At 34.2% G+C, this 25931-nt stretch overlaps 1 protein-coding gene and 1 pseudogene across 12 annotated transcripts in view; one reads left to right on the forward strand and one right to left on the reverse strand.

Moving 5' to 3' along the window:
• The window catches only part of Nktr (natural killer cell triggering receptor), a 43888-nt gene that overhangs the window by 8089 nt on the left and 9868 nt on the right, over positions 1 to 25931 (forward strand). For 7 of the 12 annotated variants that reach the window (XM_071600137.1, XM_071600146.1, XM_027932448.3 and 4 more), the window contains exons 3-12: positions 6388 to 6462; positions 7581 to 7688; positions 8202 to 8246; positions 9972 to 10059; positions 19086 to 19115; positions 19649 to 19794; positions 20781 to 21003; positions 21432 to 21587; positions 23906 to 23993; positions 24486 to 24631. In XM_071600137.1, the coding sequence (XP_071456238.1) occupies positions 6388 to 6462; positions 7581 to 7688; positions 8202 to 8246; positions 9972 to 10059; positions 19086 to 19115; positions 19649 to 19794; positions 20781 to 21003; positions 21432 to 21587; positions 23906 to 23993; positions 24486 to 24631 (1105 nt within the window). Of the gene's footprint in view, positions 1 to 6387; positions 6463 to 7580; positions 7689 to 8201; positions 8247 to 8551; positions 8580 to 9971; positions 15554 to 15969; positions 15998 to 19085; positions 19116 to 19648; positions 19795 to 20780; positions 21004 to 21431; positions 21588 to 23905; positions 23994 to 24485; positions 24632 to 25931 lie in introns of those variants that run through there. The other 5 variants (XM_071600162.1, XM_071600171.1, XM_071600170.1 and 2 more) reach the window with 5 other exon arrangements.
• LOC114090117 (high mobility group protein B1 pseudogene) lies at positions 3541 to 4857 on the reverse strand (annotated as a pseudogene).

Consider the following 25931-nt stretch of genomic DNA (forward strand, 5'->3'; position numbering starts at 1 on the left):
TTAACAGCACTCCTTTGAATAACCATTTTAATTTCTTTCTTGGGTTTCTTTTATAGTCTGTGTTAGCATGGAGTTATAATCTGTGCTTTCGTATAATTCTTTCCCCAAATTTTGTTATTTCTCTTTATCTTCTTGAGTTATTAAATTTATCTTTAGTCTTATTTGCCAATGAAAATATTCTGGGCTTCTTGCACTGACTGGGACAAAGCAATGATATTTACTATCTCCTGAAACCTGGCAGCTCTAACATCTGCTCTTAATCCCTTACATCCTGGATCTTTAATTCTCTAATCTGCACAAATATCCTTGTTATCTAATTATGTGAGCCAATAATTTCTGAGTTTTTGTTTATACCATCTAAAAATACTTTTAAAAGTCAGTATTGATTGACAAGTCATGAAAAAAGTTTAGTTGGCTGAATAATTACAGAGCTATTTTGGTCTTCTCTTAACTTATTTCTTGTTTGTTTTCTTATTTCCTTCATTTTATATATTTTACTATAGGTTGGTTCCCCTTCAGTCATAGAAGCTGGAAAAATGTGTAATACATTTTTAGTTCTAAAAGTAGTTACTTGTCTAAGTAAGTGTAATCTTTACTTATTCTGTCATCTTCAGCAAAGACTCAACCCCCTCTTGTTTTTTGACACTGTGAGTCCTTATTGCCTCCTTTCAATTTAACTTATTTTTTACATTGCAGATAAAATAAGTTTTTCATGATTTATTATTAAGTAAATAAATTTATTTAAATTAAATTTATTATTAAATAAAATTTATTACATATGCACTACAGCTTTTTTAAAAGGAAGAAATACAAAAATAAATAATACTTTCTCGTGTATGAAAATAAACTGGAGGAAACACACATGAGATTAGTGAAAGCAAATACCTGTTTATGGGAATGGCAACAAGACTTCTCATTCTATATCGTTTTGGATTGTTTGATTTTTATTATTTATTTATTTATGGCACCAGGGATTAAACCCACTGGGTCACATCCTTGGCCTCTTTTTTTTAAAAAAAAATTGAGATGGGATTTCACTAAGTTGCTTCGCTAAGTTGATGAGACTGACTTTGAACTTGGGATCCTCCTGCCTCAGCCTCCCAATCCTCTGGGATTTTAGGTATGTGCCACTGCGCCCAGCTGAACTGTTTGATTTTTTTTTTTTTTTAGTTGTAGATGGATACAATACCTTTATTTTTTGTGTGGTGCAGAGGATCGAACCCAGTACCTCACACATGCTAGGTGAGTGCTCTAACACTGAGCCACAACCCCAGCCCTATATTTTTTGAATAATTTTCAGTTATTTAGGTTTAATTTGGTATTACAGTAGACTCAGTTCCCAATGGTACTCCTGTCCTACTAGTTCTTTCTTATTCATTAGTTCTTTGACTCATCTCAAAGTTACATATTCAAATATATTCTTTGAGATAAAATCTGATTATCGTATTTCCTTTGCTAGTTATAAACTTATTGGTTCATAGCATATTCTTCCATTGAAGATGGCAGATAGTGCTCTGTTGTCTCCAGCTTCTATAAAGTGTTTGAAACTGGCCTTACATTTTTTTTCTTTGCAAGCAATGTGATTCTACTGCCTGGGTGTTAAAAAGATTCTTTCCTTTATATCTCTGAAACTAAATAGCTTTGTTAAGCCTTGTTTGGTGTTGCTCCACTTGTAATAATTTTCCTGGTAGTCAGTGATCTTTTTGATCTGTATATTTAAGTATTCCTTCATTTGTGAAAGTTTTATTTTATAAATCTCTGCCCTTGAATAATTTTGTTTTGAGTGTTATTCAAGTGTTGAGCACCAACTCAATACCCAAAAAAATTTTTTTAAAAAAAGTGTATTTTCCATCCATGGTTGGTTGAATCTATGAATGCAGAAGGAAACTTTGTTCATCCCACTGATGGCTTGCCATGTTGTGTAGCAACTGTATTTCTATTTGTCATTCTTAGCTAAAATGTGAACTCCTTGGAATTTGTGTCTTGTATACTGTTGGACTTTTTGAGATAACACAGAATTATTTGATCAACTGGCCTGATTTTATTGAAATGTTGCTCCTGTTTCTTAATTTCTTCCTATTTTTTTGCTCTTTGCCTAGCCAGTGTGATCTTTTCCTACCTTTGCTCTTATCCTCAATCCTTGTTTGTAGTTAGTTGGGCAGTGTGCTTTTCTTGCCTTATATAATATGTCATGTCCTACAATGTAATGTTTTCTTTGGATATCCAATTTATTTAATAATTTGAAATAGTCTTGTATATCTTCAGTCATTCAAAATATTTATTTATTACATACTTTTACTCTAATAAAAATGAGAGATACATCTCAGATTGTAGAAAAGCAAACAATGTCTATTAATGTCTAGTAAGAACAGTATAGGCTCAACTAGTAAAGCTGCATATGATGGGGGCTGGGGATGTGGCTCAAGTGGTAGCGCGCTCGTCTGGCATGCGTGCGGCCCGGGTTCGATCCTCAGCACCACATACCAACAAAGATGTTGTGTCTTCCGATAACTAAAAAAATAAATAAATATTAAAAAAAAAAAAAAGCTGCATATGAGCCTTAGCTCTATCACTAAGCCATGTGATGTGACTACTATGATGTTTTCTAAACAATCCTTGTTATTCTAGAGTTGCTTGACTAGAAAAAAATATTGCAAGGTGATATTCAGTTTTACTTGGTCTTTGTACTTGCTGATTTTATTCCTGACACCTAGTGGTTGAATCAGGATTGACAAACCTGGATCTTGGTTTTTCCTGTCTTGTTTCGAGGATCTGCATTTTGGTAGTTTGTCATTGTTGTTTGTTTGTTTTTGAATTTAAAAATGGTGTTTACTTCAAAACATTCAGAATGTCAACAAAACTGTGACAACTTTTTTTTCAATTACAGAATGGTATTCATTTAATAAAAACAACACTATAAGCTGTATCAAAGATACCTGAAGATGAAAAAGCTTCCCATAATTTGTTCCGTGCACCAAGAACGTGCTTTAAATTTCTGTGCTAGTTTTTAACGCGCATACTGTGCCAGACAAAGTTGGTGTCTGTTGAAAATACCACCAGGAAGCTGGGTAGGGTGGCATGTGCCTATAATCCCAGTGACTGGGGAGGCTGATGCAGGAGGATCACAAGTTCAAGACCAGCCTCAGCATTTTAGCAAGACCCAGTTTCAAAATAAAAAATAAAAAGATCTGGGGATGTACCTCATTGGTAAAGCATCCCTGAGTTCAATCCCCAGAACCAAAAGAAAAAATACCACCAGGACAGGACTATCTAAAGACACGTTTGGCAGTATGTATACAAAAAAGGATCCTGTATAGTTTTAACACAAACATTATACAGCCCTACACTTTTAATTTTTTTCTTTAAAAAGAGTGACTTAGAGGCTGGGGTTGTGGCTCAGCGGTAGAGCACTTGCCTAGCATGTGCGTGGCCCCGGGTTCAAACCTCAACACCACATAAAAATAAATAAACAAAATAAATGTATTGTGTACAACTAAAATTTAAAAAAAAAAAAAAGAGTGACTTATATACAGGGGGGTTAAATACTCTGTAGGCAAGGAAAAAAAACCTGCACTAGAACCAACTTACTCCTTGTGCTCTTTATCTTCTTTGTCTACTGTTCTTCCTTCTTTCTCTTGTTTTTTTTTTTTTTAAAAGAGAGAATTTTTTTATTATTTATTTTTTAGTTTTCGGCGGACACAACATCTTTGTTTGTATGTGGTGCTGAGGATCGAACCTGGGCTGCACGCATGCTAGGCGAGCGCGCTACCGCTTGAGCCACATCCCCAGCCCCTTCTCTTGCTTTTTTCAACCTGAAACACTCCCTTTTTTGCCCTGTCAGGTTTTCCTTTAGCTTGGTAGGCAGAAATATCCTTTTCATATTTTCCCCTCAATTTAGCAGCCCTCTTTTCATAGGGCTGCTTGTCATCTGCAACAATGTTATGCCACACCTCTTCCAATTTCTTTGCGACATCAATGGATAGACAGGCCAGGATGTTCTCCTTTGATTTTTAGGTGCTACTTAGAACAAGAAAGCTGATGGGATCTCTTGGATGCATTAGGGTCCTTGAACTTTTTTGTTTCCCCTATAGGAGGGAAAAAGGTTTTCATTTCTCTTTCATAATGGGCCTTGTCTGCCTTTACCATGTCTTCATGTTTTTGTTTCGTCTTAGCAGATGTGGTCTTCCACCTCTCTGAGCATTTAGAAAACTCTGAGAAGTTGACTGCAGCATCTGGGTGCTGCTTCTTGTGCTCCTCCCGACATGTTTGCACAAAGAACGTGTATGATGAAATTTTGCCAGAGATTATAAGGATTGATGAAAATACTTTTGTTGGGCTGGGGTTGTGGCTTAGTGGTAGAGCACTTGCCTAGCATGGGTGAGGCACTGGGTTCAATTCTCAGCACCACATATAAATAAAATAAAGGTTCATTAACAACTAAAAAAAATACTTTTGTTATACTGGTATAAAATATACATAAAAGTGATATTTAATATAGATACATAGATTTTTCAAGATTCTGACATGACTTTATATACATTATTCCTAACTTAAAAATCTTCCCCTTTTCCTCCATTATTTTCTTCAAGATCAGCTTCAAATTTTTGAAATTGCTTCGGACTTTGGCTTCATTAAAACTATAGGCTCAGAATGTTGACAGAGGAAAATCTTGTCATATGATGTCATTTATGATCCCACTTATGCATTAGAGATATTTGTAATCCAGTATGTTTGTTTTGTCCTTAAAGTAACTGAATGAGATGGTCAGGAGTAAATTAAAACCATAATGATGCATAGAGTAAATCAAGTGATGTCGTGTCTGTACCAAATATGACTTATATTTGACCCACAATTCATTCTGACTCACTCTATTAAATCTGAATAAATAAAAATATTCATACTGAAAAAGATTTTGTTAAATAAGGGGGAAAGGGACTCCGAAGACTAATTATAAATTAAAACTCCTTTTCCAATTTTATTAAGACCCTTTCAAAGTAAAACTTTTTATGTTAAGATAGTATTAGCTCTCATTCTCTCCCATTTTCTAGCAATCACACCACTTGTAACTTGTGGCATCACTGCTCTCACAGTGAATGGAATGTGTGCTTGTGTATTGTGTTCTAAAATTGTCTTGAGTTTGGATTTATAATATGATAAATAGCATCGGACATAGTCTACATATACAGTCTCAATTGCTTTGAAGAGTTTAAAGGAGTATTTATTACTTCTCAGCCTTTGGGCTAAGATCCAAATGTAAGGGACTCCCTGAGATCAAATTTGTGACCTATTTCTCTATGGCACGGTTAAATCAAAGTTGCAGACTTCTCATTTCTTAGTTATTGTAGAAAGTATTAGTTCTTCTGGGGAAACATGATCTGTTCTCTTTCTGCTTTTTTGGGGAATAGAATATGAATATTAAGTGTGGGTGGTACAGTTCAGGAAGCTGGCTCTGGGGATTGAATCCAAGGCTATTTAACCACTGAGCCACATCCCTAGCCCTTTATTCACTTTTTATTTTGAGACAGGGCCTTGCCAAGTTGCTGAGGCTGGCTTTGAACTTCAAGTTCTCCTAAGCTGCTGGAATTATAGGTTATATAACTGTTAATTAAGAATATTCTGGGAGCTGGAGTTGTAGCTTAGTGGTAGAGTGCTTGCCTAGCATGTGCGAGGCACTGAGTTCAATCCTCAGCACCACTAAATAAATAAATAAAATAAAGGAATTATGCCCATCTACAACTAAAAATATTTAAACAAAAGGAGTATTCTACTGGTTGCAGTGGCACATGCCTCTAATCCCAGCAACTAGGGAGACTAAGGCAAGAGGATCATAAGTTCAAGACCAGCCTCAGCAACTTAGTGAGACCCTGTCTTGAAATAAAAGAAGGGCTGGGGTTTTGGCTCAGTGGTTAAGCTCCTCTGGGTTCAATCTCTGATACCAAAAAAAAAAAAAAAAAGTGGCTGTGGGATATGGGTCACTAGTAGAATGCCTGCCCAGCATGCATGTGGTCCTGGTTTCAGTCCCTGGCACCACCACCACAAAAAAGCCTTAAATATGGTTCATAGTTCAGGTAAGGTACTAAAAGGGATATGATATTCAGGGCCCCGGTAAAAGACACTTAACATCCTATAGTTTTAGGACTGGAATGATTTTGGCTTCTTACTAATAAAAAGAGTAAATGGATTTGATCTCCAGCACCACAAACAAAAAAAGTGGAACTCTTTTTACTTGATATCTCTCAGTTAAATTCTTCCCCAGTAACTCTTTAGAAATTAAAAAGAATTTAAAAAATGGGCTTTCAAATTATTTATTTTCTTTTTCCTATATATAATGTGGTATATATAATCAATTTGCTTATTGGTTTTTCTTCCCCATGTGTTTTATTTCAGTTGGTCGCATTATGTTTCAGCTCTTCTCAGACATATGTCCAAAAACATGCAAAAACTTCCTTTGCCTATGCTCAGGTAAGTGAATTTTTAAATTATTTCTGATGAGAAGTCAAGGCATGTCGTCCTTCCTTCCTTCCTTCCTTCCTTTCTCTCTCTCTCTTTCTTTCTTTCTCTCTTTCTCCCTGTCCCTGTCCCTCCCCCTCCCCCTCCCCCTCCCCCTCCCAGCATAGTATTACCTTTAACAGAATAGATATTTTCCTGAAAAAATAAAGGTCTTTGGAAATGGCTTTTGCAACCAAAAACATAATCATACCAACCTATGTGAAATTAAGAAAGCATTTCATAAGAGGGAAAAGAAAGAAATGGTCTTAAAAATGAAAAAGAAAGTGAGAATCTACTTCATGTGATGGAATCTTCTATACATTGTAGTTTATAAAATAATAGACATTTAAAATCGATTTGTTTTGGTAGAACTTTACAAATTTCAGTATTTTACAAATTTAGCACTTCAGATTTCAGAAGCAATATAGGGCTAGCCAAGTGTAATGGCATACACCTGTAATCCCAACTACTTAGGAGACTGAGGCAGAAGGATTGCAAATTTGAGGCCAGCCCTGGAAACTTAGTGAAACCTGCTTTAAATAAAGAGTAAAAAGAGTTGGAGGTCTAGCTTAGTAGTAGAATGAGCTCTCTGGATTCAGTCCCTAGAAACATACACACAGAGAAAGAAAAGAAAAAAACAAATTTAAGGCTAGAAGATGGAGAGGTAGAACATAATAAAATTGTTCTTTATTGTGTATAATTGTATTTATGTCCTAAATAAGTAGAAAAATGGAGATAATATTAGTTTAAAATGAGAAATAGCAAACTAAAAATGTAAAATTCGTACTTCTTCACACACACACACAATCTTTGCATCAACTTCCTTGATCCCATTCGTTTATAGAGAAATAAACATCCCCAGTTTTCTCTCTTGTAGCATGTAGAGTGTGAGCTAACAACTGCTTTGTATTGTTTACTTTGATTTGCGTGTATACATATGTTTTTAAATTGTCACATCATTTATTTTTTTTATCTCTTAAAATACCAACTAAAAACAGGAGAGATTTGGCAGTGGAATAATTGGTTGGTTCTTTTCCTTGGAAGGATGGGTTTGTAGCTAAACTTTGATTTTTTTTCTGTTTTCCCCCCAGGGGAGAAAGGCCTTGGGAAAACAACTGGGAAGAAGTTATGTTATAAAGGTTCTACATTCCACCGTGTGGTTAAAAACTTCATGATTCAGGGTGGGGATTTCAGTGAAGGTAGAGCTAAAAGTTATGTTCTCAATTCCATCTGTCAGTTTTTAAAGATCTCATTATTACTTTTTAATTGAAATATCATATCAGAATAATTGAAATTTTATATATATGGTTGGTGCATAGTTGTGGGATGGACAGGTGCTATGGATCCAAAATGTATGAAAACATAAGATACTATGACATTTAACTTGCTTTTATGTAGTTTATTTTAGTAATATTACAATTATGTGATAAATACCCTTAAAATGAATGCTAAAGTACTGTCCAATTGAATTTATTCTAGAATTTTGTTGGTGTGATTAATGCTTGAAATAAGTGGGTCCTAGAGTCATTTTTTAAAAATGATATTATAATATTTTAAAGATGAAGTTAATTGAGGACTCTTAAGTTATGGTTATATGCACCACTTATAAAGTTCACGGTTTCCTTCAGCAAATTAAAACCATTCAAAATAATCTATATGTATTAGTACATTTTTAATTTTCAGTATGGCTTAATATAGCTCATTATTTACAGGTAATGGAAAAGGTGGAGAATCAATTTATGGTGGATATTTTAAAGGTAAGGCCTAATATTTTATGGTCTTTTGTTTCAGTTCTGATATTAAAGCAAGTTTGGTCATATACTTTTAATGAAAAGAGGTTTACTTATAGTTCACTTTTTGCATGAAACTAATGCTGCATGAAAATACTTTATTTGCATGAATTTGGGGATAAATTATATTGTAATATAACTTTTAATTGACAAGATTAATTAAGGCTAACTTTATGGTTAAACATGACTTTCAGCATGGAGGTTAGGCAACTATATTCATGAAAACTCCTATCTTCCTGCCTAAAACTGTCAACATATTCTTTTGTTTATAGAGAATGTGGTCTTTTGCAAAATGAAAAGGTAAGAGAACAAAGCTCAGTAACACAAACTCCAATTCTGTTCCCTTGCACCCTTCCTAATAAATTTATGGACAGTCTGGGTCAGGTTGTGGCTGGATTTCTATATTGCTTGAAGACTTGGAAAATAATTTTATGTTATTTCATAAGTGTATGTGTATCTTTTTTTTCCTTTCCCAATGAGTTATTCGTTCCATATCAGGGGAAAGAATCTAGCTGTTTTTTTTCCCCCTAAGCCAAGCAATTTCTTTGAATAAAAATTGGTATTTTCTTCTTTCTCAAAGGTTTGTATGTTTTCTTTTGTATACTAGAAATATATGATGGTATTTTATTCCTACAGTAGTAGCATTTGCATAAATCTAACTATTGCACTTGCCCCAAAAAGCCTTAGAAAAGTCAGTTGCAGAAATTTATAATGGGATCCAATCTTACTAGGTTTTAATGCTATAAAAGCTTCAGTGTTATAATAGTCTTTTATATTTCCTTTGGGAGAAAATGGATTACTACTCTTTTTCAGAAGCCTGTTCCCAAGGTAATCATGTTTTCAAGTTTTCTATGTTTCTGTTTGTTCTAAAGAAAGATTTGTTTGTATGAATGTCAAAAGGAATTTTAAGTTAATAAGGGTGTTTCTGCTGGAATTAATATGATCTCTAAGTGATCTTTATGGTGAATTTTTTTCCTCTAAATGAGTAAGAAACAGCTCTTTAGCTGCTTCTATCTGCATTTAGCAATTTAAAATTTAATGCTGTAGGCCACTTTAATGTGGTTGTTCCTTGTGGCAGATACTTTTATATCTTAAAATTGTATTTTGCCATTTCAGTTTTTATTTTTACAAAAGTTAATTCCTTAGATAATTTTGTGATCTGATTGATAATCCATATACTTAATTTAGACATGTCCTTAAAACTTAAAGTATCTAATTCTTTTTGCTCTTATAACTTCAACTCAGTTGAATAATAATTTACCATATGAAAATTAAACAAATAAAAGGATTATTAAACACCCACATATAGTACATTTGGCAGGCTAATTGGAAATTTTGGAAGAAATGAATTTTACTGTAGAGATTTATCTAAAAATTTCCTTATTAGTTTTTCCTGCAAGTTAATAGCTTATGTACTGCTTAGCCAAGTATGTTACTACAAAAAGTGACTATTCTAAGGCTGTTTGTATAAAATATTAAATATATGTTCTTTTCTTTAAGGCTTTCATTAGTATCTTTTGGCATTTTTATGCTCTTTTTTGATTAGTTGAAAAATTTTTTCCTAAATATTGTCAAGTATCTGTACTGACCAGAAGAGGAATTTCATCCTTTGCTTTCTATTTATTACTTGAGCATTACTTTAAAAGTGTCTTATAATTGGGAGACTGACGTATTTGTGTTTTCTTCAAACAGATGAAAACTTTATTCTCAAACATGACAGAGCGTTCCTTTTGTCAATGGCAAATCGAGGGAAACATACCAATGGTTCCCAGTTTTTCATGTGAGTAGGCATAATTCAGAGATGAGCTTTTCCTAAACAGAGAAGCGCTGTTCATGAGAAAGATGGTATAGTTAAAGCAACTTTAATGCTAAAATTCTGTCAACTTGGGTTTTATTATTAATTTCTAATGTTATATAGTAACTGGTAATCTCTAATAACCACCTCAGCATTCAGCATACATCCTGGATTTGAAGAATGGAACTTAAAAAATGTAACTTAAAGATATATATTATTTATGCTGTTGACATGAGAAAATAAATTGGCTTTGGCCCTTACCAAATTTGATAACTTGGTTTATGAAAACTGGATTGGAATATAAACTATTGATGCACATTTAAAAATTCTTCATAGTATAGGACCATATAGATGTACCTTCAGCATGGAAAGCAGTTGGTTTTAGTAAACCATTGTATACTTATTTTTCTCTCTTACTGTTGCTCTTTGAGCTAATTTTCAGAGAGGTACCATTATTTCCTGATGTCATGGAAATAGGTGATTTGCTATTGAACCAGCATTTTAAAAAATTTAAATTTTTGTCTAAATGTACTCTAAAACCTATTTTAATTACAATCCCATCATATGGAATAAAGATAGTTGTGTGCAGCATGAGGTTTAATGCTTTTGATTGAAAGTCTCACTTATCCTGTATACGTTGGAGAAATATTTTATTCATGGTTTATCAGAAAAAGTTTTCTTTGACATCTTTCTGAATGGATGAGTATGAAGGGCGCTTCCCTGTCTTTAAAGGACCAAATTATTCATATAAACTCATATTTTAAATTTGTCTAAAAAAATAGATTTCCAACATGATCTGATAATGTTCAGATAAGGGACATTCTATTCCTAAGAATGTCCTAAAAATGGAAAGCTGATAAAAGATGATTATGCTTGGAGTTATACAGGAAAAAATCCTAAGACAGTTGTTCCTGTATCTTGTTTTGATCCCATAGCTTATTAGTTATAATATGTGTTTATTAGAGTAGTTTTTTATTCTTAACATTCTTAAGGGCCAATAAAAAATAGAAATATTTTTAAAACTTTTTTGTAATGACTTAATGTATAAACTGTTTACTCTGAGGTTTCCCATTTCCATTTTTAAGCTTATCTGAACTCTGAACATGAAAAACTACTCATTGGTCAAGAAGCTACCATCTGAGGGCTCTAAAGTTTCTTTTAGATTTCCTTTTTTTATATCTTTACATTTAGAATTTGATTTATCAGGTAGCAGCAGCTTCTTGCCATTATCACATGTAGATGAGTTTGTCTACAAAGTGAATTAAAGATGCTGCACTTCACTTAATAATTAAGACATAGTCTGTGAGATTCTCTTCAGAAAACATAGAAGTATCTTATTTTTGTGTTATTTAGTTAATAACTCTTTTCTAGGAATGTTTAGTAAAAACCATTACTATTTTCAGCATGGCCTACTTTTACATTGGATTGCTATTTTTGAAGAGGACTGTCAAGTGAAATTTTTAACATCAATAAGTTAGGATTAAAAATTGTAAACTCATTTTCATGTGGCACTATGAGCTTGTGATCAAAAGAAAATTTTCACTGGGTACAGTGGTACAAGCCTGTAATCCCAGCAACCCGGGAGACCAGCCGGGCAACTTAGCCCTGTTGCAAAAATTGAAAAAAAAAAAAAAAATGCTGGGGATAGAGCTCAGTGGTAAAGTGCACCTGGGTTCCTCCACTACCATTAAAAAAATTAAAAACAAAAAAACAAGAAGAAAGAAAAGAAAATTTCCTGCTTATTATTATCTCATGAAAATTCAGTCTGAAGTTTATTTCTGGAAAAAAGTTTAACAGTTAAGAGTAATTTTGTACACGTGTACACAAAATCCTCATCCACCTTTTTTTTTTTTTCTTTTTTTTAAGAAACTTGTGTTTGTGCTGTTTCCTTATGATGGCTGAAAATACCAATATCATGAGATGCAGGATAAAATCAAACTAACATTCACATTTCTGAATAAAACACATCTTTGCATTTGTGGAAAGAGTAGGTAAAGTGGATATGGTGACCCATAAAAAATCTTTGAAACTTCATGGTTCACAAGCCCAAATCCTTTTGGAGTTGAAAGTAGTAAAAAAGTGTATGGTACAGTGTTTAAGTTGTGTTATGTTATCACAGATAATAGCTGTGATGGTCATAAAGCTAAGTGATGGCTTCCCACTGCCTTTTATCCTATTACCACAGCCCTTCCTAGGGACACCTTTAGCAGCAGTTCTGAAATCTGAAAAATAAAGGATAGCTAAAGAAGTGATGTTGAAAAGGACTGCCTTTATAGTTCATGTTTTAATAGGCTTAATGAGGACTTTTCATATATTTTTGCTTAAGTGTAGCTTATGTTATAAATCTGTTGTTCTACATTTCCTACGGGCTAAATTTGGTGCTGTTAGTGTGATTCTTGGCACAGTGTTGCACAAGGATTCATGTGCTTTGTGAATTCTTGTTTTACACGGTTAACAACTCCCCTTCTAAGGCATATGTCATTTTTATTCAACATAATTTTGCATATATTGCTTTCTTTGACTGGGATAATTGTACATGTGATGAAAGTCAGATTTTTATATAAAGCTATTTGTACATTTTACAGTAACTGCTTATATCTGCTGCTGGTTAGTCTTAATGACTTTTGCTTTTGGAGGCTTATATAGAAGAAAACTAATTCTTTTTGGGATAGTTCTCAAACATGAAATAAGTGGTATATGCCACTGTCTCCACAAATCATTAAGGAAACAATGATTTGTTCATTTGAATCATTTTTTTAAGGAATTCAAAGACCTCGAGCTAGGTTTATGACACATACCTATACCCAGCTGCTTGGGAGTTGCGAGTTAGAGGCCAGCCTGGGTATCTTAGTGAAATCTTATCTCAAAACAAAATAGAAAGGGTTGGGCACGTAGCTCAGCGATAGAGTACTTAATTAGCACGTGTAGGGCCCTGGGTTTAATCCCCAGCTCTGCAAAAATAAATAAATAAAAGCCATAGAATCATAGTCTTAGAGTAGAAATAGAATTAGAAATCATCTAAAACAACCTTTTCATTCTACAGGTAATGCTAAATAAGGAAGAAGAACCATGGAAAATCCAGATTATAGAAACTTGATTCATAATATGAAAGAAATTGTTAGGGAAAGAATGCTGCACACTATCAGCTACATAATTTTGTTAATGTCTCTGTTCTGAATTTAGTTAAGTATTAGAGACAGCAAGCATTTTGCTGAGAAAGTGATATTTGGGGAAACCTTTTTCCTTTTTGCTGGTTAGTAATAATTATGGATCTAATTTTTACTGTTTTATATGCATTATTTGAAAAGGTAAAGATGTGGAATAAGACAGAATTAAGATTAGGTTCATAGCTTATATTTTGTCATTAAATGACCTTTCTTAGATAGGACACTAGCTATCAAAAGCCTTGGTTATGTTTTGTTTCCTATATACCTTGAGTTCTTTTTTAACTTTTCTTTTTTGTTAAGTATCTGTTCCTACTTTTAAAGATGAAACATTTTGATGTGGAAGTTGTCATAAAAGGAATAAATGCTTTGTAAAATGCTCCCAAGTTTCTGAATATGTGGAATGTTTATATGCAAACATTGTCTTGCCTGAAGGAAATATTTATATTTGCCTAAGTTTCATCAGTCTGAAAGGTGTCTCAAAGAAGCTTAAGGCCCATCTTATCTAAATCAGGAGCAGCAGTCCATGAGTTGCTTAAAGAATATTAGTCTGTGTAGGCTTTATGTCACAGCCATGGAGTAGAGAAACCTGCAGAACTTTAGAGAACAGTTCCTCTTGCTGGCTAGTGTCAGTAGTCATGATAATTATAAAAATATAAGTAAACAAGATAATATGGAAAAGCCACGCTTTGACCCTTAAACAGTTTGGGAGACAGCAATATTGGGGATTGAAGCCAGAGCCTTGTGCATGCTAGGCATGTGTTCTAGTCCTGAGCTACACCTCAGTCCTGTTACATTTTATCTGTCACAAAATGAGAGAGAGTGTGTGTGAGAGTGTGTGTGTGTGTGTGTGTTGGGGCAGTGGAATTTGATGCTCTAGAATTGTTTGACATCATTTAAAAAACAGACTTGCAAGAGGCTACCCACCTGAATGAGAGGTGAGTGCTCATCATTTCAGGATACCAGAGCAAAGAGGGAGGTAAGGGCAGTTGGTTTTAAGGTATTTTTTAAAGCTATGTTAACATTTGGGGTAGATTGAGGATAGAAATGTTGTTTTTACCCACTTATCATTAATTTTGTGAGGAAAAAAATGCTAGTAAGTGTTAATAATCTGAGAAATTCTAGCTTTTTAAACCTTCCTTTTTGGGGGGTGGGGATTAAACCTTTGCATGTTAGTTTTGGAGTTTTTCATGAGCTAAAATGTGTGTGAATCTTTTTTTTTTTTCCTTTTTTATTTGTCAGATGTATATGAGTCTTAACCTATAAGCCAGCTTCTCTGATTATCAAATATCATCCCTAAAATTCAGGCTTAATATTACTTAGGGTTTATGTGGCACATGTATCAGCAACATGGAAGAAATTTTATATCTAGTAGTTTTTGTGGTTTTGATTACCTTAATACTAGTGCCGAATTTTAGAAAGCTCTTATATTTTGGTGACTTTGGGATACATAGGTAGAGCATTGTGAGGTGACTATGTTAGTTTCTGTTGCCCTAATAAAAGCTTCATCATTAGATACAGTTTGGTGCCTCTTCCGTTCAGTGTCATAGTTTCAGGAGTTGAACCGAGAGAATTGCATGTTAAAAGCTAAATTAGAAGTAGGTTATCTTTATTTCCTTTTTTTGTACTGTTTTATACGTGGAGTACTTATTTTTTACAGTATTCATGAAACCCCACATTCTTTCAAACATGTTCTTTTGACACTAATCCATGTATCATTTACAAGAAATTAAAACTTATTTTTAAATATTTCAGGAGTTAATATGTCTAAAGCACCCATCAAGCTTTTTGTCCATGGCAGAATAGGGTTTGTTTGTTTTTTTTAATCTAAGTAGTAGTAGTAGATACATTTACAGTTAAAATTGAGCAGTGTGTGTTCTTTGAAAAATGTGGAAAATCAGAGACTAGATAGGAAAACTATTTACTATAGCCAAGATTATAGTTTATATTTTATATAATCCCTCTAGAGTAGAGGGATTATAGTTTATATTATGGTTTTCAGTCTCCTTTTAGTACACTCTTATACTTTCATCTCTCTTGCATTTTTATCCTCTGAGAAAATCCCTAAAATTCTAGTTATGCTGCTTTATTATTTTTTATTAGTATGTTCAGTGACTTGACTTAAAAGTGTATGTTACATTTACTCAACACCTCCTGAAAGTGGTCTGTTGTGATATATAACTGACAAAAAGGTCAAATTGTACAAACATGGTTGATTCTTTAATTATTAGAAGTGAATTAGTAAAAAGTTCCTTGAAACTTTATTTTGAATTATCTTAACTCAGTTTTTTCCAGTGAATTTTTTTTTTTTTTTTTTTTAACTTTTGACTAGTGTTAATTGCTCCTGGGCATATTTATGCTTATACTCAGTAATTTTATTCTCATTTGAAGAAGATGTTAGTTGCCTTATTTAGTTTGGGGGACTTGTGAAAGGAAATGTAATGTTTTGTTAATCATTATTTATCTATCAGCACTTTTATGTTAGATTATTAATGATCTGAGCAGATTCCTGCTTTAACCACAGTGCTATTTTTTAAGCATAAATCATCTCTACATAAATATCCTTTGTGAAAGAAAATTTAGAGCCCTCCATTTTAAAAAGCTTTCTTGCTTTGCATTAAACTCTAAAATATTTAATTTCAAAGTTATATTGATATTAAAACATAGATTCAGTCTTGTCTTAAAAGTGTATTACAATTTATTTCTTGCCATTTTTGTGTAAAATTTACAGAAAGAGTGTTACACCGTGCGCTCCAAAGGTAATGTCTCATTACTCTAAGGCTCTCTCTTTCTCTTTCTTTGCCTTTATCTCTTTAAGCCTGTTGTTATGTGCTTTGAAACATTTTAAGAAAATAAAAATAAAAAAGCTTTCTGCTTGTTCTGTAAAGCAGCATTACATGTACAACAAGTATGTTTTATAGCTCATGGTTAATCCTGGGAAGTGTATTTTAATATTGGTGGCTTGTCCACTCTGTTTCTACAACATCTTCTGGTGGGAGAGTAGAGGGATTATAGTTTATATTATGGTTTTCAGTCTCCTTTCAGTACAGAACTAGTAATTTCTGCATAAGTTCAAAGGATTCTCTAATAGTGTAAAAATGTAGATTGTTCTTTGGAGTAACAGTGATATTTTTTGATTTCTAGGATTTACAAGGTTTAAATGAACTCTTGCCATGTACATTTTTAAGTAAATTCTAAGTGACAGGAGAAAATGGAAATGTATATATGTTGAAAGGTTTTATAACTGAAATGCTATTTGTGTTTGTTTCTCCCTTAGGTATGTTTTAATAAGCTTGTATAAACTTACACATTTATTATAGTCTCTGGCCTTCTTAAGGTTTTCACTTACTGAGTGTGTCACTACTACTTGGTTCTTTAAAGAGCTTTATAGTTTTGAAAGATGAATACAGTTAAGAGTTAGAGGGATGAAGACTGAGGATGTGACCCAGTGGTAGTGCACTTGCCTAGCATGTACATGGCCCTGGGTTCAATCCCTAGTGCCACAAACAACAACAACAACAAAAAGTTAATGGATAAGATCTCTTTGCCTGTTTTAGTAGTCTACACTGTACAAAATCATGTCCCCTGTCTTCTTATACCCCTTTTTTTGTAATTTAGTTAATGTTCTCTGTTCGTTCTTATAGACTTCAGCCCAGTGCCAGTCAGCCTACTTTACCTTGGGATTTCTACTCCTGGGATGTAGGCTTAGAACCCTAGAAGGCTTCTTTTTGGTAATTCTTAATATGTAGTCCAGCCCAGTTAAAGTACACATTTACATTTCTGGATTCCAATTCTGGATCCCAGGTGCAGATGTGAGTAAATTAAATTATTTACATCACTTTAGGCACCATGGGCAGACTGAAAGTTGTCTTCAAAAGAAAGAGGCAATTCTGTCTTTCTTTTCTTCACTACTACAAATAAAAGTACCAAGTTTATTTATCCTTCAGTTTTCATTTGAATTGAAAACAAAACTTGGGACTGGGAGTATAGCTCAGTGGAATAGTATGTGGAGGACCTGGGTGCAGTCCCCCACACCAAAAAACAAACAAAAAACTTAAATGTCTTAACGATATGTATTCTATTCTCAAGTAGTATGTTACTGCATCACAGTAGTTTGCTAGGTTGTCTTATCTCACCAAAGGTTTGCCATAAGGTGGTTTTTTATTAGCCAAGATGGCAAATGGAATAGGACTTTGTGTGTTCTAGAAAAATCTGTAGGCTTTCCCCAATACTTGAATATCTGAACTATGAGAAAGGATCAAGTAAGGAAGAGGAACGTATCTAACCAACAATCCATTCATTGCTTTCATTTTTATGTATTTGAGACTGATCTCTTGAGAAATTTTTACATTTTTAGAAGCACTCTTTACATCTTTTATATATTGGAATCTGTCTAGCTTATGTAGTAGTCTCTTATTTTTAGTGTGCTTGGTAGAGTTTTATAATTATGGGAAGTACATTTCTATTATAAAATAATTATCCATTTTTAATGCTAGTTTAATGATTAATAATTTAGGGGCATTAGTGGCTCCTCACAATTCACTAGATTTTCTTTTCTTTTTTTTTTTTTTTTGCTGCCTGTTTTCATTTTTATAATTACATGGGCTTGAATTTTTAAATTCTCGTTCTTCTAAGGAATATTTGAGACTTTTAGTTTTAAAACTCAAGATTTCCTTTAAAAGTTTAAAACTTAATTTTGACATTTTAATTTTTTTAAAAATAACTGTAGTCATCTTACAGAACTGAATATGCTTAATGTAAGTATAAGCATTACAATTTCTTTTACAGTAAAGTTTGGCATTGTTGCAAAGGCTAAATTTGTGTTTTAATGTACTTAGATGTCTTAAACTTCCTCAAAATGAACATAGAAGTTTATATGGATGCTTCTAGTATTATTCATTGCTTTAGTGCAGCCTGATATCCAGTGACCTCTCTCTCAGATATCTGCTTTTCATTCTTATAAACTAAGATACTTGTGGTATATAATTCTGATTATCTGCTTTTGGATTTTTGCACTGCAATTCAAGCAGTTTGAAGATTTGTGAAAATGCTATGGGAAATCAGCTTGGGTTTAAAGTTCCTTAACCAAATATACCCCGTAGACTGTCCAAGAAGTTTGTGACTGTAGAAGAAGCTGATTGAGTATTTTCTGAGCAATAGAAATTTAAGGTCTATAGTGTCCATCATGACTTTGCTATCAAAATTGTTAGATGAAGATTTTTCTCCCCATTGCATTTTCGGAATTACTGTAAGTGGCAGAATCTCACCTTGTGTGAGGAAAGGGGCAGGAAGTTCTGAAAACAGGACTCCTGAGGCCTTCCTCCATCTGCCTGCCTAAAAGCTGCAGACTGACTCAGTATGAGAAATAATAAATAGAAGAACTCATCTAAGTGTGTGGGACAAGTGTTGATCCCACTTTGCAATCCATAGGGGACATGATAGGTGCTTTTCCTTTTTTAATTATAAGTTTTGAGGTTTTTTTAATGTTTGTTTTTTGTTGTTTTGGATTTGAAAGTATTTTTAATTTTAATATGTATTTATGTTAATATTTGTGGATATAACTCAGATGAAACCTATTTCATATGTTCTATATATGCATATTATCTAATAGGTATGATTTTATAATTCATTATAATCTTGCTTTGATTTTTTTTTTTCTTAGTAAAGTGGCTATTATTGCTGGTTTGGGGTCTTGAAGGTTAGATATTTATTTATTATGTTTAACTTTTTCTCCATCTTTTTATCTTTACTTCTTTGTTCTCTACATGCTGTGTTTAAACCCTTCTGCTCTCTTCACCCGAACACGTCGTTCTTGACATCATCTTTGTGTTGATGTTTATTACACAGTACTACAAAACCTGCTCCACACCTGGATGGGTAAGAGTTACATTCTTATGATCTTGGTGGTGGTTAGGGTAGCCAGTCATAAGGACACATTAGACTTCAGGTGTGTCCTCTGTGGATACTCTTGATGCCTGGGTCATCTCTTATAACCTTGCTCTTCAAGCATCACAAGGTGCAGTAGTTTTGAGGCACTATGCCTCTTATGTCACGGAAGGAATCTTTAACCTGTGTCTGTGGATGGGCTTCTCAACCATGCAGTATTGAATATCCTTGGAAAGACAGTTTCTCAGTATTGAGTGCAGACTTTTTACCCTAAAATGGTTAAGAGCCATTATTAGAAAGGGAGAAAAACCCAGACTCAGTTTAATGGAGGCCAAATTTTTTCGTTGTTTCCTTTTATGAAACAGATTTCAAGTTTTCTTTCCCTTCTGGTGGCTTCATGCATCAAATACATTCATTTTATTTTCAGGTCTTTGGCTGTGTCATTTATTAACAAGTTATCTTGATTACTATTCATAGGTTAGCTGTCACCAAACCAATAATTTCTTGAATTTATATTGTGACAGGGTACATGTTGTCTTTGGACTGGTTATTTCTGGATTTGAAGTCATAGAACAAATTGAAAATCTGAAAACTGATGCTGCAAGCAGACCTTATGCAGATGTGCGAGTTATTGACTGTGGGGTGCTCGCCACAAAATCAACAAAAGATGGTAAGAGCTTTGGGGACTGGAAGAGACTAGGATGCAGTGAAGAACTATAAAGACTAATTTATTTAAAGATACCTCCTTGATTGAAGGAGTGGACAAAACATATTAGTGGCATAACAATAACACTTGAGGCCTCTATATCATACCCTATTCCAGTCCATTAGCAAATCCTATCAAGTCTTACCTCCTCTTATTACTTTCCTTTGTTGCCAGCCGGATCCAAACCACCACTGTCTCATGCCGGATTTATAGCAATGGCTTCCTAATCTTTCACCTTGCCTCTGTCTCCATGTTCTCTTGTAATCTTTTCTCAGCAGCAGTACCCTAACTAGTCTCCTTGATTATATCCTTCTGTGGTTTGTTTGTAACAGCAACTAGAGTGATCTTTTTAACCACATTTCACATCCACGCCACTTCCACTCAGAACCCTCCAAAGGTTGCCTTCTCAGTTAACAAAACTGAAGTCTTTGCAGGGGTCTGTAAGGCTATGGACAATCTGCCTCTGTTGTCTTTTTGACCTCCTCATTCATTGCCTTTTAGCCACATTGACCTTTACTCAGACATGCTAATCACTCAAGGTTTTTGTGCTGGCTGTTCTCTCTGTCTAGAACACTCTTGGTTAAGATATGCACGACCCCCTCCCTTTAGGTCTGTTCAGATGTCATCTTAAATTCCCCCTACTCTCTGTATTCCTTTTATACTGCTTTTTTTTGTTGTTATAATACACATTTATTTTCTTATCTCTCCCATTCTAATGTAGACTTCATGAGAATGAGCAACTTCATTACTTTAGAGTCTTGCAACCAATTGTATTATCAACTTGTTAAAAAGTTTATTTAAATTTCTTTTTTAGTTTACTATACATGAAGCAACTAGAATCGTATGTGATTTATTATAAACTATCATATAATTTTACGTAATCAATTTTTTACTCTTAAAGGTAGACACAGGAATTCATTACTAATATTTTTGTTAATATTTATTAAAAGTTTTTGAGAAAAAAAGGAAGAAACCAACACATTCAGAAGACTCGGATTCCTCTTCCAGTTCCTCTTCATCTTCCGAATCATCTTCAGAAAGTGAAATTGAACATGGGAGAAGCAGAAGAAGGAAACATAAGAGGAGGCCAAAAGTTAAACATTCTAAAAGGAGAAGAAAGGAAGCAAGCAGCTCAGAAGAACCAAGGAGCAAACATATAATGAGCCCAAAAGAGTAAGTATGAAACACCAATTCAGTCTTAACTAAAACATACACTCACCCTGGAATGGGCAAAGTACATGAGACTATGTAAATCCAGTTTATTTCTAATGGATGACAAGCATAGCATTTTTTAAAATTGTAACTAAATTGAAATCTGACATCTTGGAGTAGCATATGCGTTTATATTCAAGATTTGTGTTTTTCCAGGTGAAAATAATTCCTGAAACTTGTAAAAAGAAAAATAAGTTAAGATCATTCAATAATTTTATTGTCAGAATTGTATTTCTCTGGGTTGATGTTTTATATGTTAAATTATACTACCCTTTGAGACTTGTAAGCTGTCAGTAGTTTTGCCATTAATGTCTAGTTTTCTGTGCTTTTATTATTATGAAATTCAAGCATGACTCATCTTATTTGGTGACTTGTTTGATCCTTGACAGTCACTCTGAGAGGAGTGATACAAATGAGAAAAGATCAGTTGATTCAAATGCTAAACGGGAAAAGCCTGTAGTCCGCCCAGAAGAGATTCCTCCAGTGCCTGAGAACAGATTTTTACTGAGAAGAGATATGCCTGTGGTCACTGTGGAGCCTGAACCGTAAGTAGGATGACTAACTTTTGTACTTTTATTTCTCTGATAGATAATTTTTTCTTTCTTTTTTTTTTCCTAGCTTTTAACTTTTTATTCTTTTAAAATTTTTTTTATTTTTAAAATTTTATTTATATGTGACAGCAGAATGCATTATAATTCTTATTACACATATAGAGCATAGTTTTTCATATCTCTGGTTGTATACAAAGTATATTCACACCAATTCGTGTCTTCATACATGTACTTTGGATAATAATGTTCATCACATTCCACTATCATTTCTAACCCCATGCTCCCTTCCTTCTCTTCCCACGCTGATAGACAAATTTCATAGGCATATTACAGTTTCACACTCATTGACTAAATATAATCCATGTTCAGAACACTTTGGAAGATATTATAGGAGATGCCAGATTAATAAATGACATGTACCTCAACTTTTAGAATTCACATTTGATGGTGCTGGGGTTGTGGCTCAGTGGTAGAGTGGAGAGGTTTTATTGGAGATCTAGAAAAGATTTTATTACTGATCGTTTACCTTGACCTTTCATTTAAAGGGATGAGGTTTTGGTTATCAGAATAGAGGGTTAGTTGGACTCTGGGTCCAACTGAGGGATGAAATGTATTTTAACTTTAATACTGCAAAAGTAATAACATGGTGATTGGAGATTAATTTAATATCAGGAGCCAGGGTTGTGGCTCAGTGGCAGAGCACTTGCCTAGCATGCGTGAGGCACTGGGTTCGATCCCTGGCACCTCATAAAAATAAAAACAAATAAAAATGAAGGTATTGTGTCCATCTACAACTAAAAACAAACAAAAAAAATTTAATATCAAATTTGTTACAGTTATTAAATTGGCTCATTGATAACTTCTCTGCATTATAAAAACTAATCTAAAAGCTTTAGATTTGGTCTAAAAATACTAATGTATTTGTATATTAGGCTTGAATTAACAATTATTTAAAGAATTCATTGTATACAGAAATAGATAATAGCTAGTGTAATTGGTAAGTTCTATATGAATAGTTATTTTGAAAGCCAAGAATGTATGTAAGTGACCCTATTTGTAGTTAGGTCTTCACATAAGGTTATTGTTCCATTCCTTTAAAAAAATTGCAGCAAGGGCTGAGGCTGTTGGCTCAGTGGTAGCCCGCTTGCCTGGTATGTGTGAGGTACTGGGTTCGATACTCAGACCTTTATTTTATTTATTTATATATGGTGCTATCAAAAACTAAAAAAAAAAAAAAAAATGGGGCAGGAAGGGATGCTGGAGATTGAACTCAGGGGCCTCACACGTTATACAAGTGCTCTACCACTGAGCTATCCCTCCTGCTCACCGCAAATGTTATATCAACAAAATGCAAAATATAATATAACAAAACTTAACATCTCCCCCGCTCCGATTACTGGGGATTGAACCAAGGGCCTAGCACATGTTAGGTAAGCATTCTACCACTGAACTATGTCCCCATCCCTTTTAATTTTATTTTGAGATAGGGTCTCGCTAAATTGCTCAGGCTGCTCTTAAACATGTGATCCTCCTGCCTCAGCCTGCTAAGTACCTGGGATCACAGGAGTGCACCACTATGGCTGGCCTGAGTATCTTTTTTTTTTTTTTAAGGCAGGTCTTTTTTATGAGAAGAATAGAATTCTTTTGTGGGGGAGTGACTTCACTTAATTAGGGTCCAAAATTTCCTATTAAAGTAGATAATAGCATTCATCTGGTGATGCTGATTTGAAGTGAGATTTTATACATTTCAACTTGGAAAACATTTTTCATACACATGAGTGATAGGCATAGTACTTGAAATCCTATGATATGTGTGTGTGTGTGTGTATGTGTATGTGTATTTGTGTGTGTTTTGCTGGGGATTGAACCTAAGGCCTGTACATGCTAGACAACCACTCTATCACTGTGATACACCTCAACCCAATTTTTTTTTCTTTTCTTTTTTGAGACAGGGTCTTGTAAGTTGCCCAACCTGGCCTCAAACTTGTTATCTTGTCATGTCAGCCTCCCTAGTAGTTGGGGTTACAGGTGTGCACCACTGCACCTAGCCTGACATACTCCTAGCACTCCTTGTAGCAGTGTAAAACAATGAGAGCACCACATTAGAAACAGCCTGAAAAAATAGGTGAAGAGATGGAAGTGGCTGTGTTTCAATAAATTTTTATTTATGGATATTAAAATCAGAATTTCAGGTGATTTTTCATGTCACAAAGTAATAGAAAACTGCACAAAAGCATAAATTCTGCATTGAAACATGGAGGGGGGAATGCCTAACATTTGCTAATTTTTAATTTTCATAACTTCTTTTCTAGGAAGATTCCAGATGTTGCACCCATTATAAGTGATCAAAAACCATCTGTATCAAAGTCTGGACGGAAGATTAAAGGAAGGGGTACAATTGTATGTGTGTTAAGACTTCTTTTTTCAAATTACTTAAATAAACAGTAACTTTTTTTTAACCTATTAAAATCCTAGCTTTGATTTTTGATTATAATACAAAAACTGTTCAAGGACTTAGTTGTAGTTTCCATAGTTATGAGAAAGTACTGCTGTTGGGTCAAATTTTATGGCTGTGTTTGGATGAAACAAGGATGAAATGAACATGTGAAACAATTGTTGAGTATGTTGAGAAATCTTAGTATATTGAGTAATCTCAGGTAATGAATGTAACTGTTAAGACTTTGAAGAGTAAGATTTCATATGGGTTTACAGGTAAACATCTGCCTTTCCCATCTCAAGGACTTATGTCTGAAATAACTTCAGATCATTGTTTTAGTACTTACATGATTGCCTTTGAAGGAATCGGAGATTGGATCTTTTACATGTCTCTGTCCTATAGTAGATTGTAATTGAGAGGCATTTTAAAAATAGTTTCTCTTCTTTTGTTTAAAGCGCTATCACACACCTCCAAGATCAAGATCCTGTTCTGAGTCAGATAATGATGACAGCAGTGAAACTCCTCCTCACTGGAAAGAGGAAATGCAGAGATTAAGAGCCTACAGACCACCTAGTGGAGAAAAATGGAGTAAAGGAGATAAGTAAGAGCTTTGAGAATAAGCACAATCCAGTATCTGCTTTATTTAAATGTTAAGGCAATTATAGGCCTAATCCTGGACTTTTCAGTAAGATTTGTAGTCAGAATTAGACTGTGACCAGAGGGTGAAAGTAGTGCCGTTAACTAGGTGAGATGAATGGCTTTGGGAGCTTTTAAATCAAAATTCTGACTTCTCTCTATTGAATGTTTAAAGAACCCTTACTCAATTTTAGAAGTAATCAGGACTTCAAAATTATATTAGCTGGGTGTGGTGGCACATGCCTATAATTCCAGCTGCTCAGGTGGCTGAGGCAGGAGGATCGCAAGTTCAAAGCTAGCCTCAGCAACTTAAGTGAAGCTCACAGCAAAAAAACAAAAACATGTTCTTTCCTAGCCATGTGTTTTAGAGTCACTGATGAATTAATTGGTTGATGGGAAAACCTACACCCAGTGTGTGCATTTATTTCTGTCCCCAGAGATGGTTGCATCTTTAGGAGTATACTTATCTCTTCATCTCAGAGATAACATCACAGTGGAATATCTGTGTTAGAAATGAGGCTGGTCCTGTAATAGCTAATGAAAAAATATACTGGGCTGGGTTTGTGGCTCAGAGGTGGAGCGCTCACCTAGCATGCGTGAGGCGCTAGGTTTGATCCTCAGCACCACATACAAATAAAGGTATTGTGTCCACTACAACTAAATAATAAATATTTAGGGGAAAAAAAAAAAATATATATATATATATATATACACATACATACACACACACACACCCGGCCTGTGCAGTTCTTTGTGGGAAATTCTCTTTTTCTTTGCAAGCATCTGACAGAGTGGCTTGCATTGGGAGAAGTAGAAAAAGGCAAACACCTGCTATGTTGGAGCAACCCACTGGAGCTCAGAGCTCTCAATTTTAAGCCCTGACATTACCACTAAAATCGTAAAGCCTCAGTCCGTTTTTTTATAATTTTTTCTTAATTTTTGTCTTGCATAGCTTAATTACAGTCTTAGGGGATAGTCTTGATTACCTTTGTGAGGTAGAGAAAAAGTAAGTCATGCTAGCTGCTTAAGAAAAAGAGTTTTCTCTTAAAAAAAAAAAACAAAACTATAAGGGCTGGGTGTGTGACTCACTGAGTGGTAGAGCTCTTGCTGAACTGTGAGGTCCAGGGATCCATCCCCAGTACCACACCAAAAAAATTAGATATCTTTCTGGTATCTGCAGAGACTCAACAAAAATGTTGGGGAACGTAGTTTGACTCTCCCTCAAAAATTGCTCCTGGTGCCCATGTTGGTGGTGCATCCCTATT

Source organism: Marmota flaviventris, chromosome 1, assembly GCF_047511675.1.
Source record: "Marmota flaviventris isolate mMarFla1 chromosome 1, mMarFla1.hap1, whole genome shotgun sequence".
In the NCBI taxonomy this organism is placed as follows: Eukaryota; Metazoa; Chordata; class Mammalia; order Rodentia; family Sciuridae; genus Marmota; species Marmota flaviventris.